General features: G+C 39.7%; 1 protein-coding gene across 1 annotated transcript; it reads right to left on the reverse strand.

Moving 5' to 3' along the window:
- Positions 1 to 30: 30 nt before the first annotated feature.
- On the reverse strand, positions 31 to 15706 carry LOC117457706 (BICD family-like cargo adapter 1). Its single transcript, XM_034097913.2, has 10 exons — positions 15208 to 15706; positions 13553 to 13768; positions 8301 to 8420; positions 7454 to 7600; positions 6784 to 6966; positions 4778 to 4942; positions 3681 to 3758; positions 3014 to 3126; positions 2634 to 2754; positions 31 to 1541 (listed from the first exon to the last, which is right to left on the reverse strand). The coding sequence occupies exons 1-10, from the start codon at positions 15451 to 15453 to the stop codon at positions 1332 to 1334; spliced, it is 1599 nt and encodes a 532-aa protein (XP_033953804.1). The 5' UTR covers positions 15454 to 15706; the 3' UTR covers positions 31 to 1331.
- Between the last annotated feature and the right edge of the window lie 620 nt (positions 15707 to 16326).

Below are 16326 nucleotides of genomic sequence, written 5' to 3' on the forward strand. Positions count from 1 at the left end.
TTGAAATACTTGGTGTAAATGGAATTCAAATTCATTCTAGGCTTTTTATTTCTTTGTGAACTTCAAAATGGTAACAAACCAGGGCATAGGCTATGTACTACAGTATATTGCACCTCCAGTATTTTTACAAATTACTTTGACGATGTTGACACCACCTTTGTATTTTGCAAACAATTTCAGTTTATGGTCATCCTGAGTCTAGTGCTGCATTTGATATTGTACAGGTGAAAATGTGTTTTACTTAAAACAGGAGAAAAAGAAAGAAATCTCATTATATTGTGTTTTGTTGAACAGATGTTCTTACAACACAAAGTAGGGCAGGGCTGGAAGACTGATAAACAACTACTTCACTACAAATAGTCAACCTTCAGTGAATGATTGTAGCTCCATGTAGCATCATGACCTATGTACTGTTTCTTGTTCGTGGTTGAACACTTTGAACACTAATAATAGTTGTAGTAATAAACCCTTCTTTCTCCCCTCTTTAGTTTATCATATTAACATTTTTGAACAAAAAACAGAAACGATGTTGTTATGTTTTATGTAGTAATCTGGCCATTATTCCAGATGTGGCGAGTCAAGACGGTTTACATGTATGAAACAACCCAGCCTGTACTGAGCAGCTTTAATATTGAACACTGAAAAACAGAATCATCATACTTGTGTTTGCAGCACACAGAATCATACCACAAAAGTAATCATTCATAGAACAGAAACAATTATAAAAAAAACAACAGCTACAACAGCTACAATGTACATGAAAACATAGTGTATCCAATATAATTAAACTGTGACATATTGAGCTTTAGAGCACATCCGACAGTAAAAAAGGAACTTCTCACATCAAACTTGCTATGCAAAGACACAAGTCAGCACCACTGTAAATTCATTGTCCGTTCGTTTTTATTTTCTGACTTTTTTCTCTCTTTGATCAGTGACATTAAATAATCTGAACAAATACTCTCAGTGATCTACACTTTGCATGTATACCATATAAAGTCTCAGACATAGGGATCATTACAATAATACAAAAAAGGCACAATATTTACAGTCCAGGCAAATCTCCTAATGTAATTCGTAAGGGAAAGAAACATATTAGTGTTCCAAGTTGTCACAGTTTAGATTTATACGAAGGCTCAGCCTCTCATTGAAATGTGTAAGTAAGTGCCTATCTGGCAAGTCTTTGTCCGATGTGGCTCTGCTGTTCATCACTAAATTGAAAGTGTCTTTATGGCTTCATTTCACCACACAAGATGAACTTGAAGCTACACCTCCCTCTGTCCTGTCCTCCTTGTGCATCCTCTCCTTTGTCTTCAGGGAGTAAGTGTTGCTCACTGTCCATTATTTGCCCCTTTTCCTCGTTTTAACCAGTCTCTCCAGGGGGTTTGTGTTTTGCCCGGATTAGCGTCTGAACTCCAGGCGTTGGTTGTCCGGCTTGGCCTGCGGAAGAAGGACATGCCGTTGGAGGTGGACTTCTTCTGAGGAAGCTCCAACTGGTGCTGGGACTTAAGCTGCTGGTTGATGATGATCTGGATGTCGTCCTGAAGGAAAGATGGACAGAAAGAGGAAATTAGCAGGAAGTCTGGACAGCGGGGACTCAACACTGTCAGCACTGCTCTCATATCATTCAAATTCAGTACATCAATCTGACTGTATTAGATTTAAACACTGCTTCATTATGAAAGGGATAGTTAAAACCAAATTAAAAAACTTTTTTTTTTTTTTTTTAACCAGTCTACTCTAGACTGTTTTGGTTTGGTTCGCCAAATGTTGCAAATATTGTCTTAAAGATGTCTGCTTTCTCTCAAAGATCATGGAACTGTATAGCACTTTATGTTATTGGTGCTATCAGTAGCAACACATTGAATTAAGAAGACTCAACACATCTTTTGCCTAGTATGAGTGTACTGATTCAGGATTTGTTTTCCCTAATGATAGACACATAACTTTCTCTATCCCTACCGTGGATCATTCAGCATTGTGATTGCTTTGAAATATTCCTATAACTTTGTGTATTATCAACAGCTATGAAATAAGAGATTTTATTTGTGGACTAGTTGATGCCAGTCTGTCACTACACATTAAAATATTGGTATGTGAAAAACTCTGTTCAAGTTTTATTTGTGATTTATATTTTAAGGGAATATTTTGAATGACTTATTTCGTTATTATTGAGGATAATTGTACACTTCTGCTGATAAACATGGATCCTCCCAATTATAATCTGGTTTATCGTCCCCAAAACGTGGATGGCAGGCTCTTCAGCAGATGGCTGTGGTTGGCATAGTGACTCAGCAGCAGGAAGAGACGCTGACAGAAACACCTGCCGCTCATTTTCCTCCAAACTGACCGAGCTGAGAGAGAAACAGATGCGTCTTTCACTGACCTCCCACTGAGGACATCATGCGTCTGCTGTATACAACATAACGTATGATTTTGATCTTGAAAGGTGTTAATTTAATGTACTCATATTCATATTTATGCTTTTCATAAGCAAAAGGTTTCTCTGACAGATCTGACGGGCAGTTGGTGAGAAACAAAAGGGCAGAGAAGGAGATGGTTTAATATTCTTTTGGGGAGAGTAGACTGAATGGGATGGACAAGAGAGTTTGAAAGACAGAAAGGGATCTCACCTGCCAGGCCTCCAGCTCCTGCGACAGCGCCAGTTTACGTTGGATGGCCTCTAATAACTGGTTGTTCAGAGACATCATGTCATTTTTACTTCTGACCAACTCTGCCTCCATCAGGTTTTTCCTACAAAGAAAATAAAGAAACCCCTTCAGTCACATCACTGTCACCAACAATAATCAATTCAAGAGCAGCTTTCTAAAGGAAAACTTTAAATTATGTCTCTAATTTTGTTTTAAAACATACATTTGCCGGACAGAAATTCATCGATTTGTTCTTATCGTTCAAACCAAATATTGCAGAATTATAATAGCAAGTATGATAGCTGCATATATTGGATTTTTTATTATTTTCATTGAGAATATTCAGGGCGAAAATGTTTTACTTGGCTATGGCTTCATCTCGGTCTTTGATGGCCTGCTGGACAAATTCAGTCTGCTCCTGCCCGCTCTGCCGCCTCTGCCTCAGCTCAGAGTTTTCCTGCTGCAGCTGGACGTTCTGCAGGAGGGAGAAATGAGCAGTGTTAGGGTCACAGTGTGAAATTCAGAGCATTTATCAAAGTGTTTTTCTGCATATAACACAATTAAGGAATTTTTGTTGCATTAAAATGTAATTTTATTTTATAAATGTTAATCTTTTGATGGCTTTGGAGCTCACACATAGCCAATTTGGATCTCCTAATGTGATAAAAAATGCAGTTTAACAGCATTATAACAGCTTGGAGTGTTTTGAAAAAGAAGATTGTTGCACTCAGGTGACGATGACACAAAAAATAAACCAAAGCACGCTAATGGAATTTGTTAACACCCTTGTTTTAGGGCTTACAAAAAACTAAGGAGAGGAGATTAAAACTGGAATATTGAAGTTGTGCCTTCAAAATTCCGCTCCGTTAAATCCGCTCCAGAGAAGTCACTGTGTTTGTCTGTGGAACCAGGATGGATTACAGTGACAGCAGTAAGGTCAGTTTTACTAATGCACAACCGAATCCTAATATAATGAGCTGCTGTGTGCGCTGCTCCTCCCTGACAGACGTGCTCGTTCATCACAGTTACCTGATCTCTCAGCTGCTCCGCTGCGCTCGGATTCCCACACTGATCGCCCGTCCTCACGACAAAAGCTTGATTCAGCTCCTGGGATACAGACATTAACAAAGAGATCAGGTATCGTCCGTGCACTTCACAGAGATTTATACCAAAAAGGAGCTTCTGTAGAGTTGGCCTATTTTGAATGTGCTCCGAGGGAGGAAGGGGATGGGCAGGGATATTTAGTTTCAGAGGTAAATGCCTGTTAGAGGTCTGAACACCATTAAACACAACTGGACAATTGTATATGCTTGCTTGTGGCAAATAGAGGCTTAGCAAAGCACATGAGATATCAATTGCAACAATTCATTGGCATCTATTGCTTTAACAAGGACACACAAGTTCCTCAGCCTGGTTCAGTGTGAGGACACCATGCTGCCTCTAACAGCCACTAGGGGGTAGATAGGCTGATAGTGATGAATGTGGTATTTGAGAGGACTTTTCTCAATGGTTAATTCCATAGTTCAATCTATTTGTAATCAGTCTAACTGGGATGAGGATACAGTTCATAAGAGGGACCACAAGAATAAGAAATATTTACAAGAATACAAACAATAACGTAATAAAGGATTACAAAATTATGAAAAATATCAAATTATAAAGATATAAAATCACAACTGTACTTGTAGGGCGTATACAACATATACACACAAAGTAAAAACAAGGGGGGGGAGGTTAAGCATTTTAAGTTTGGTTGTCCTTTTATGGATTATGAAAAAACATACACTGAATATGTCCTAAGATTGCCTCTCAGCAATAGTGAAATTTGAATAATCTACATTTAAAAAGCAAGAAAAAGGCTGCTCTGTCCAATAAATACACACCTGTGTTGTTTGGCTTTATCTATCTAGCAGACCTTTTCATCAACCTCAGAACCAACAAAAACACTACAGACTTTTGAGCTCTATGTATGCAAATACTCTATTATGTATTGAATACTGATTTATAAGTCAAATAATACAATAAGCCACAGTGTTAAATCCAGTCCTCCTTTGATTTCAATCAAAAAGGTCAGCCCTTTGTTTTGCATTTCCTCTCCTGCTCCGCATGCTCATTCAGTCTCTCACCTGTGTGTTGGATGCCTGAGCGAGGGTTTGGGCCGCTCCCTTCAGCTGGAGCAGCATGGCCTTCAGATCCTCCTGCTGACCCACGACCTCTGACCCCCCCGAGCTGTTCAGGTGCTGGGTCAGTGGGAGCAGTAACTGAAGGATGGACCCCATTTCTTGTGTTATCTAAGTTAGACAAGAGGAAACATGTTGATTTATGCAAGTTGTGACTTTAAAGAGTGAACTTTACTTTCTGTGTTGGGGTTGCTTGAAGAGTTAATTTACTCTTAAAAACACAAACACATGTTTCGCAGTTTATTTTGATGTTTGTCTGTTTTTTTACCTGCCTAGGGACATCAAATGTACATTTTTGCTAACTCAGGCATATTTAAACCTTGTATTTTTAAACTGATGTTTATTCCTATCCATATCAAATAAATTGATAGTCAATAAAAACAGTTGTTATAGTTATGAGGCTGCCGCTGTATATGGCCTCCATTAAAATAGTTAAAAATAGTTGTTTTTTTCTTTCCCCCTTTCCTTTCAGCGTGACACACATCGGTTTAGTGACATACACACTGGGAGGTGCAAGCATTACCTCATCTCTTTATTTAACTTTCTTGAGTCAAGTATATCACATGGTGATACTGTCCTCATTAAATATCATCTTGAGGTTTCACCCCTTCCGCTTTCATACAGCAAAATGATGATACATTTACAGACACAGAGGTTAACGTGCACTGAGCTGTTAAACAAGGACACTCTCCTACACTGTGGCTATGACAAACAGGAAGTGTAGTGTATGACTCATGAGTGCAGTTAAACATCAGATTGTACATCTGGAAACAAATGTGGAAACACAGCGGGGCAGAAAGACCGTTTTTCAGTTCCCACCAAGACATAATAAAAGCAACGAGTCTTATCTAATCTTTTGTAGTGTCTTCACTTTAATACATGACAATGTCCCACCTCCTGTCTGTCCTTGCATCAAACACAAGTCACACTGTCCTTTAAAAACTAGCACAACATGTCCTGTCAGCATGTCGTCTCTATGCCATGACATGTATACGTTTCTTTAAAAATTCCACTTTCTCCTTTAGGTTTTTCTGGTGCCATTATGCTGTTATGTCACTTTGCAGGAAATACTTTGTTTAATATTCGTGTTTCCAGTCATCACAGGAAAACAATTTCCCCTCAAAACAGTCATGAATCATTGTGGGCAGGACTACAAAGGCATGAGAACAAAACTAACTCTTGCCAACCACATTATGGAGACAATGTCGGTTCAGTCAGTCCCAAACTAAACTCTTCTGCTGTTTCTGTCTGTTACAGTCTCCACCTCTTAGACAAGAATGTTGTGCTATTCAGAGTATTTCCTACATCTGGGCAAAGATCTACTTTCACTTCCCATAGTTATTCTGCAGGAGTGATGGTTTTGTGTTTTTAAGAAGAATTCAAAACTGTATCCAGTCGCTTACTGCTACGAATGATTGATATGGATGAACAGATACATTCTCCATCACCTTGTATACAACTCATACGTAGTACATTTCCTAGAAAATAGACTGAGAAACAGTTTTATCCATGTAAATGGTCACGCAGAAATATGTCAGCCAGTGCAACAGTGTGGCTCAGTGCCGCTGTATTGGATATAAAGGTGAGCTATGAGTAAATTCTGTAGTAGGAACGTTTGTTGGTTTTGGATTTTTTTCTTTTAAATGGGATTTCTTGACTATAAGAAAAAGAAAAAGAAAAAAAAAATGTATATAATGTTTTTATTATATCATAACTTAGTACTTTTTTAACATTAAGCTGTCTGTGGCTCTTTCCTGCTGTAACGATGAAAATGTCCCCTCTGTGGGACTAATAAAGGTATTCTGATTCTGATTCTGATAAAGATTTCTCATATAAAGCATAGGTTTTTTTCTCTGTTTAATTTCACTGACCAGATGTTTTCAACCAAATATTTGTCCTTGTCTTGCCTGATGGTTTAAACACTGTAGTTTGACTTCAATCTGCTTCAGTACCTCTTCTCTGCTGACTCCCAGCGCGGCCGTCTCCAGGCTGCTCTCCAGCTCGGACAGCAGGGAGGTTTCTCCATGGCTCCTGCCTTCCTGCAGGGACACCTCCTCCTGCAGCTCCTCCACCTGGGCCTGCAGCTGCTGTGATCGGCCCTGCGCCGCCTCCACCTCCTGCCACGCCTCGGAGAGCTACAACACAAGAAGGTGCATACACATACTGTAAACATAGAGACAAAACAACAGGCACAATAGTGAATTGTAGGTAAGCATCCAACAACCAATGAGGGAAATAAATGCCATCCTGAGGTTATATTCATGATAAACAGATATAAGGACACAAAAGTGTTTTACCCAAGGCCATGTGTGCTTTTTAAAAAGCCACCATTAAAATAGTTTCTGCTACTGTTCAGTGCCACAGAAATACAGACTTGCCAGATTCCAGCCTGCAGCCTCACCTGAAACTAAACGAACATGTGAGGAATCCAGAATTGTGAGGGAAAGACACAATGCCGGGGATGAGGTGATTGTTTAGCAAAGCTCTCCACCATCCTGCCGAAACCCAGGCTGCCAGGCAGGGAGCAGAAAATCCCTTTGTTATCGAATGCTCTTTCATTCAATACAGCGACGGCACTGAGCTGCTTTGTGTCGCCCCGGCTGTGTGTGTTTGTTTATGTACCTGCTGGCTGTGCTGCTGTTTGAGTTGGTCGTGCAGAGCCAGGCGTGTTTGTAAAGAGGCCAAACTCGCCCTCAGATCTGCGTTTTCTTGACACACACTCTCTATTCGCTCCTCCAGCACCTGCTCCTTCTGGGTGAGACGCAGCACCTGAAAGCACACAAACAAAGATCTTAATATGATAAAAAAAGTTACCACATATCTGCCAGGAAAACTCTCACAAACTCCTATATCAACAAACCAATGTTGAAATATGTGATTTTCTTCTTTTTGTTTTCCCTGGAGAAACAAAAGGGAGCTGCTTTCCATCGTTTACCGTGAGAATGTCACTTTCTTTCTCTATTTTGGAAACAAGGAGCCACAAGTGTTGTTGCATTAAACATCAGTGTCATTCATTGTTTACTGTAGACAGGTCTTTTCTAACAATATGTTTATCCAAACAAGAATGTGGATTTGTAATTGCAGGTTTCTGAGGGTGGTTATTTGTCATTTAAGAGCTTAAGTGTGAGAACGGATATTATCTCTTTTGAATCTCTTTATTGAATATTATTATGTTCTTCATGTAATGGAAAAGTTGATTTCAAAACTTAAATCGCAACACTCAAATTAAATGCAACACGGTAAAGCAAAAAGAACCAGCAGCTGGCAACACAATCACCACTTTTGACAGGAAATAGAATATGAGAACACACAGACTTGCTGGTGCACTTTGTTCTGGTCGTCGTGTCTGTGGGAGAACACGATGCTCACAGCACTGAATTTTTTTAGCTGACCATCCTTTTTTAAAATTCAGGATTTAGCTTCGTAGTGGTTGCAGCATTTAGTGGTACATATTGTTCATGTAAGTTACCTGCTCCCTTATGGCACTGATCAGCTCCTCGTCCTGCGGCCTGTTGTTGCTTCCTTTTTGTTGGAGCTCCTGTTTCAGAGCTTGCAGCTCGCCGGACATGGCTCTCTCCACCGCCATCGCCTAGAGAACAAATACATGGAGCACATGAGAATCAAAAAAAGGTCAAAAACATGTGGCTTTTGAATTCTCAGAACAGCCTTCCTTCTGAATTGCGTTTACCTTTAGGAGGGATCAAAAACTTTTTTAGCAAAGCTTGCCTGAGGGATGAGCTTTAAGAGACTTGAGGACACAATCTTGAATCTTAAAATAACCACATATATAGCATAGTTCTAAATCCTGTAATCTAGACCCAGAGGAGAAGGAGCACAATATGATACCTGACAGAAAGGTGGGGATTAGGTGAAATTGAACATGTGTTGGGTATGTTTTTTGCTGCTGGCCATGCACACCAAGAAAATGAGCTTGTTTTCTTTACTGTCTTTGTAAGAACTGCTCATGGTTACAATATTCCCAGCATGGGAACCCAGTGACCCCCAGAGATGTTTGAAAATACAATCGAAAGGGGTCACAAGATGATTAAAGGGTAAAGAAAGATTAAAAAACGTCTCTTTTTTTTTTAATAAATTGACTCTTTTCTTTTTATATTTTAACTTTTTCAAACATCTAAAACTCCTTAAGATAAAACTATTTGAACATTTTTTGTTTTGTTGAACAACTCATAACTGAAACTGAACCTGTGATGAAGTGTAATGTGTACATATTGGATTTTTTTTTTTTTTTTTTAAAGGCACCATGGAGTTTCTGGTCACTCTAACACTATGTTTGTATTCACAAGTGAGAAGGGATGTACAATCCTAAAACATGTCACAACCTGACTGCTGTGAGCACTCACGCATCCAGAGTACAAAATGATTAGCCAGTCACCGCCAAACCACATGTCATATTAAGATTTAAATAATGATTTATTTCTTGTTGACATTGTCCTACTTGTTTATCAGGAAATCAGCTACTTCCTCAACACTTAGCTCTCCTACACAAATTTCGAAACATAAAAAGAAAAGTAAAAAAACTGGGATCTTGACGGATCTGAAGCCCCGGTGAACACCCACCCGTTGGCCCCCCCTCCCCCCTCTCGCTCAGTTCCCCTTACTTAGCAGTGTGGCGGGCCCCTGTCAGGCCCTATCATTGCCACATAATATATACAAGATGAAAGGCTGGCCCCCGCAGCAGATGGAGCAGAGGGCATCTTGGTCTCGGCTGTGACATCACCATGCCACATTAGACAAAAGTGTGGCGGAGGGCAAACTTGGACTTCATTAGAGTGAAGTGGAGTGGGGGTGGGGGGGCAGCTTGTGTGTACGTCGTGTTTGCAACAATGTACGGAGGAAGTGAGGCAGGCGTGAGGGCTAAAATTAGCGGGTAGACAAGAGTAAATCTGGCACTGATGGAGAAAAACAAAACATTGCATGCAGACACACTTTGAGTAGGAGGATAAAAGAGGGGGGGGGGCTTGATGAACATGTGTGTCCATGAGTGAGTCGTCATTACTGCTGCCTCATCTCGTCAACACGGGCCCCTACTCCACAATAGAGGCAGCGACCCACTGAGAATCACCAAAACAGGAGTGGAAGGAGGACGCTCCATTTGGTAGAGACACAGAGATGACATCCCCTCACACGGCCCCCCGAGCCTCCAGCCATCCAAACGCTGAGGTAACCAACAGCTGACGACCCAAGCTTCAGATGAGGGCCTCAGGGAGCATACAGAAAAGATAGCTCTCCCCTGGGATGTTTGGGTATGAGGGGCAACATCAAAGGAGCAAATGAAAGATTTATATCTCTCCCCAATGGATATTGTCTTTCCCTTTTTGTCTGTGGGCTGCATGATGCTTGTGGAGGGGGCAGAGGTCACGGGGGCTCGCCTCAATTCAAGCATCTCTTTTTACAATAACGGAAATCTCACAGCATGGGATTTGTCACAGTCATCCAATAACTCACTGGGATCCACTGTGAGCCAGGGGAGGTGATGCAAGGTCATGAGGTCATGTAACACTAGGTGGAAAGCAGGAGGTGGAAAGGTAATGTGTTTACCACATAAAGACTAAATCGCCACCCGTTTCCTTTACACCCAGTTTCCCTTTAAGAGAAACGCAGTGGACCAAATATTTGACCTGCAACTGAAAATATATTTATAATCGAATTATCTGCCAATTCTCTTTTCAATAATCAATGAATAATATGGACTTTGAAATCTCAATAAGTAGTATAGAAGCTTAATTTAGTCAATTACTCAGTCAATATTTTAAAGGATTCAACATTTATTTGTTAGGCAAATGAACTATTCCCAGCTTCTTAAATGGCAATACTTTATTAACTTTACACAGGTTCAAACCAATGTCCTGAACCTCCCTAAGGATATGTTATTGAATTCTTTGCCCGGGAAACGTTGTAAGTAAATATTATTATCAATTCCAGTTCATCATTGAATAACCATACTCCCTTTCCAGTATGGCATTTCATATCCAGCCAATTTGTTGATATCCCAGTTTCGGTGGAAAATGTTCTTGCACAAGAGTCCAATTTAAGCAGAAAAATACCTTAATCTCCCTTTTCTTCCAATCCAAGTAAATAATGTCGTAATTTACTAGCTCCCCAGAATCAGATGTTAGACATGTCCTTGTTAAACATTCACTGAATCACGTGATACATTTAATTGACATGAATCAGAAACAAGACAAACTCATTAAAGCTTGCCTTAATGTTCTCACATTGTGTGTCTGTTACAGTAACTATAGCTAATGTTATCTGAAATAAAAACCCTCTTGACATCAGTCAACACTCTCATATTTTAACACCTACTTTTCTCTGCTCTGTCTAAACAGTTAGCACTGACCCATGTGACAATCTGGCACACGTCAACATTGTTTTTAGCAGCTGCTTCCTCCAATGCACTAGAACGAAAAGTCACGGTAAACCGTTCCTCTCACATCAGAGCTTTGCTGGTAAACATCAGCATTTCTTTTTCGCTCAGGTTTCCTTGGTGCCATTTACAGACAGACCACCTCCTCCAGATTCCTGTCATGCTCTGGTTACACTCTCACAGTTAGGATATAGTGTTTCAAGCTCTCTGAAACCTACTACAGTTTCATTATGTGTAGACTCACAATCCATAACAGAAATACTGCAGACGGAAATGATGTAAATTGTATTATTGAACACATATTTACAGGTTCTAACATTGTCTTCTCGCCCCAAATGTGAATATTTACTATCATTGATGAATAATATGAGTTTTCTGTTTGAAGCCGTATAGAAAAAAGACATTTGAAGACGTCATGTGGGCATTTAAATGCACTCTCCTCCACCATATTATAAAGACAACAATCAATCAATATTAACCATAATCTGAAATGCAATCAGGACATACTGTAAATAATACATGTCCCTGTTCCAGTGGTTACTTTGGGAACGCCTGTAAACACCCATACACACAGATATACAGACACAACTCACCGCGGCAGAAGCAACAGCTCTTTCCACCACGTCCGGTAAAAACACGTCAGACATGGAGCTTCTTTACTCTCTTTCGTTCTTTAAAACATTCTCTTTCCTCTTACTGTTTACAACCACACAGAGTCCAGAGTTGCCCATGTCTGATGCCAAATAAAACATTTGTCTCCACTTCCTTCTCCCCGAACAGAACAGAGATAGCACCTTTTATCTAAATTGACTTTTTCCTGAACTTCTAGGGAGTCTCTTTTCCTCAGTAAGTGCTTCAGACGGGGGCAAGACATTCATTATTCTTATTCTGTGGACCTTGACTCATGGGGGGGGTGGTTCACTGTTGTTTGGATTCATTTTTAACTTTTGCCAGCTCAGGTCTGCTGTTCATTTTCAAACGACACAAAGAACCACTCTACTAGTAGTACGTAACGCAGCACGTCACGACTGTAATGTTTAGTGAAACGTTCTCAGGCTGGAAAAACACTGAAGGTTGTCCAGCTGTGTGATCCAATCAGCTCCTCCATGTACATTGATAAGAGGCAGTAAAATATGTCACCAGTTTGATTCTCCTCCAATTGTTTCCTAAGGATTCTACACTGAAGATCATTAATGTTTGACTTGAAGACGTATGAGCTGATAATGATTTGAATCAGCTGTATGTTGCCAAGTCTTTTTTCCATTACGTAATATAGGTACCCACAGACGTTAGTAAGATGACTTCATGTTATAATAACTGGATCAGGTTAAATAGATTATAATATTCTCATGTAAGGCTGCAACTAATGATTCTTTTCATAATAGAATAATCTGCACATTTTTCTCCCGATCAATCAATTATTATATAAGAAGATAGTGATTCATGCCTTTCACTAGGTAGAGTCTTAAGGTTGCGTTTTGTTCAATCAACAGTCCAAAACACAGAGATAAGCAGATGTATTGTGTTTGCCATGATATAAGGAAAGCAGAACAAATTCACAATCAAGATTCTTGAAAGAGGTTTTTCCTCCAGAAGTGATTTAAGATTAACAATCGTTATTTGTCAGGACTTTTTTAGTCTGTCCTCCCTCTGTCCTAGATATAAATCTAAATCGTACCATTAACTTTCACTCCCCTTGTTGTTTACATATCGCTTCCCTTCTAAACCACAGATCAGATCATTTGCCTGAAGCCAACAACTTTGTTAAGTAACTACTGACGGACCAACAACGTCTGGCCCTCCCGTCCCAGATGAAGAAGTTCCTTCTTATCACAGTAAGCACTGCTCAGTGTGTGAACAGTTTGAGAGTTTGGCCTTGCTTTAGAGCAGATTAGACTCAGACTGATACCTGAGCAGTTTGCAGAGAACATTATGTTTCAGTGCGAGGATAAAGTGAGAGCTCCTCTTATCTGGTTTGACCTCGAAGGTCGGCAGCTTCTGATCCACAGCTCGGTGTTTGTTTCTCAGAGGCTCGGGTACCTGCAGCAGCCAGGTACTTTGAACCAAAATCTATAAATATTCTTCAGTCAGTGTTGAACTAAGTACATTTACTCAAGTATTGTAGTAAAGAGGTACTTATTACTTACTTATTTTTCTGATTTGGTACTTTTTCATTTAATACTTTAATTACTTTAAGCTGATTATACTTACTTACTTTTATTTAAGTAACATTTTGAATGCCTGACGTTAACAGTGGAAGTCAATTCTCCTTTAACCACTGTCTACAGTTCAGACAGGATAACAGACATTACACACACTCTATTGGGACTCACAGTGTTGAGCTGATCTCTGAGTTTCTGTGTGTGCTCGCTGTGCTCCAGCTCGGCTCGGCTCTTGTCCCTCTCGGCCTCGCTGAGGGTCCGGGTCAGCCACTCCACCTGGCCACTCAGCTCCCTCACATCCCTCTCCAGCTCGCCCACCTGGCTCTCCCACTGGGACTGGCAGCCCTCCAGCTTCTGCCGCAGCTCATGCCTGCCCTGCTCGAGCGCCTACACAACACAGATTCAGAGTGACGGTTAACTCAACATAGGCAGTTTATACTTTGCATAGGTCTGAAATTATAATGCTTCTAAATGTGCCTAGTCAGCAACAGGATGTCAACAAAGTTTTGTCTTGAAAAGGAATCTGAGGGACAGAATGTGCCAGCAGACCTAATCTAGAGCTTTGAAGGATCATCAAAAGGAATTATTGCTGGATATTTGTATTAATAAAAAACATTATCTATTGCACTGAAATGTACAGCATTTAATTAATGTGCTACAGAAACATCAGTCAAATCTGTTTTCATATATTTCATTATAGATAAAACTATCATAGGCAGATACCTTCTTGCCACATCTTTATTGCACTTTGTAAACAGTACGGATTTAAGTCCGAGTCATCGCTGATAAGAGTTGGGTTTAAACATCTGAAGGGCCAATCAGCATTCACCATAAGAAAAACAATCAGGCCATTGTTTAGTCTGTCGTAAGGCTCAGGTATGTGATGCTGTGCAGTAGGCAACACCTTAACAACAAATATAAACACAATTAAAAATCTGCAGACTATTTCATTTCACTAGCTGTCTCTTACTTCAATGCTGTTAGATGTTGTCCTAAAGACACTTATTGAATTTGGAGAATCATCTCTGATCTCTTTCAGGAGTGTTCTGATGCTCCCCGTAAATATGTGGGTTCTGCTGCAGTTTGCTTGTAATAGATGCACGAGTTAACTTCTGATGTTTTATAAAACGTTTGAGTCAAGTCAGGTTTGGTTCCTCTGCAGCAGGTTGCCAATTTATTTCACAACCTGTAAAAATAGCTTGCTGCGAAACATTTCTGTAAAGATACGGTTATAGTCAGTGGAAAAACACAAAATAAATAGTAGTTTTTATTCCTTTTGTATGGAAATTATAGCTTTATTCAAAGTAGTATCATAATGTATTGGTGTTGAGATTAACAATAGATTTTGGAATATATAATTTATGTTGTAAAGCCTGCTGTAGATGATACTGAACGGTGTCTATTGTTTCTCAAACGTGTATTTGTCTCCATGTATTTGTCACATGTTGCTGTTTATTATCACAATTGAGTATTTAAAGTTGTCATTTGGACATCTAATATAAAAGAAACTGCCAGCTGTAGGCCTATGTATTTTTCAAACATACAAATTGGATTATAGCTACTCCGATATGTTGTAGGCCTATTGTTTTCTTAAACTTGATTCATTTTGTTACTATAGTCAGTGGCTATAGGGTCTGATACCAGTTATAAAAAATGAAAGCGTTATCATTTGTTAATCCTAAAAACATTTTCATTTTCACCGTCCCACTTCAAGCTTTAGCATCAACCACATCGTCAAAGATTTCTCAATACATATTTTTGAACACAAAGCATATTATATTTAACATGTTTAAGCAGTTTTTGTGAAATAAAGCATACAGTCTTACCTCCAGCTTGTCTGCGTATTGTTCATGAAGTTTGTCGCTCCGCTCTTTCAACTCACGGTTTTCCAGAAGCAATACGTTTCCCAGCTGGGCTGCCAAAATAACCTCTTCCTCCTTTTGTTTCAATGCAGTCACAAGTTCATTTGGGTCTTGATAATCTGTCATTTCCTCTGACTCGTAGTCGAAGTAGAAATCCTCCTCCAGGTCAATTTGTTTGGTCTTGAAGCTCCAATCATCCAGGCGATCCATAATTGCAAAACCGAGGAGTTGACTTAAACAAAACTTTCTAAGTTAAAAGTGTTTTAAAGACACAGAAAAAAGCTAAAATAGAGACGCACAGGTGGGAATAAGTTCGTCCATTACACCTGTGTTTCTGTCTCAGTGTCTGTCTGTGTTTCTGTGAGTGGAGCTGACGGTTTGAGCTCCTCGGTGAGAATTGGTTGCTCCGTCTGTCAGCAGCACATGACATGGTCTCCAGGGGGTGTGGCTTCCTTCCGTCACCTGGGAAACTGTTACCAGCCAGAAGGATACCTGTCCTGCCGCTAAAGGCTCAAGGTGTTGCTGTTATATAGTGGAACATTAACACAAAGCTGAGAGACACACTAAGCTTACAAAATACTACTTAGATATGTTCAGTCAGTGTGAGGAGCACAGAGTAACCTTAAAGCAAAACTGTGTCAATCAAATCAAATCAAGTTTTATTTATATAGCACATTTATAAACGATTTTTGGTCGAGCCAAAGTGCTGTACATATAATAAAAAATAGCCTACAGTAGAGACACTTTACAGCAAATACAACAGCACAGATTGTTCAGAATATCAGTATGAGAAAAACGACACCCTCTATCCTTATACCTCAATGAAGTCCTGTATTCAAAATGTTAATGAAGTTATTGTAACCAGGGGTGTTGCTAGGATCTAGTAACATTGGGGGCTTGGATATATCTTATCTCTTATCTCTATAGTAGACCAATCTACTACAAAAACAGAAACATATATGGACATAGGTTACTGTATACATTTTTTGCAGATGTAATAGTGTCCTTTCCATGTTAACATTATGTTAAGTGCGGGTGGACTTCATATCCTCTTCTCCTCCTCCCCTTAATGTATGATCGGTA

Source organism: Pseudochaenichthys georgianus, chromosome 13, assembly GCF_902827115.2.
Source record: "Pseudochaenichthys georgianus chromosome 13, fPseGeo1.2, whole genome shotgun sequence".
Classification (NCBI taxonomy): domain Eukaryota; kingdom Metazoa; phylum Chordata; class Actinopteri; order Perciformes; family Channichthyidae; genus Pseudochaenichthys; species Pseudochaenichthys georgianus.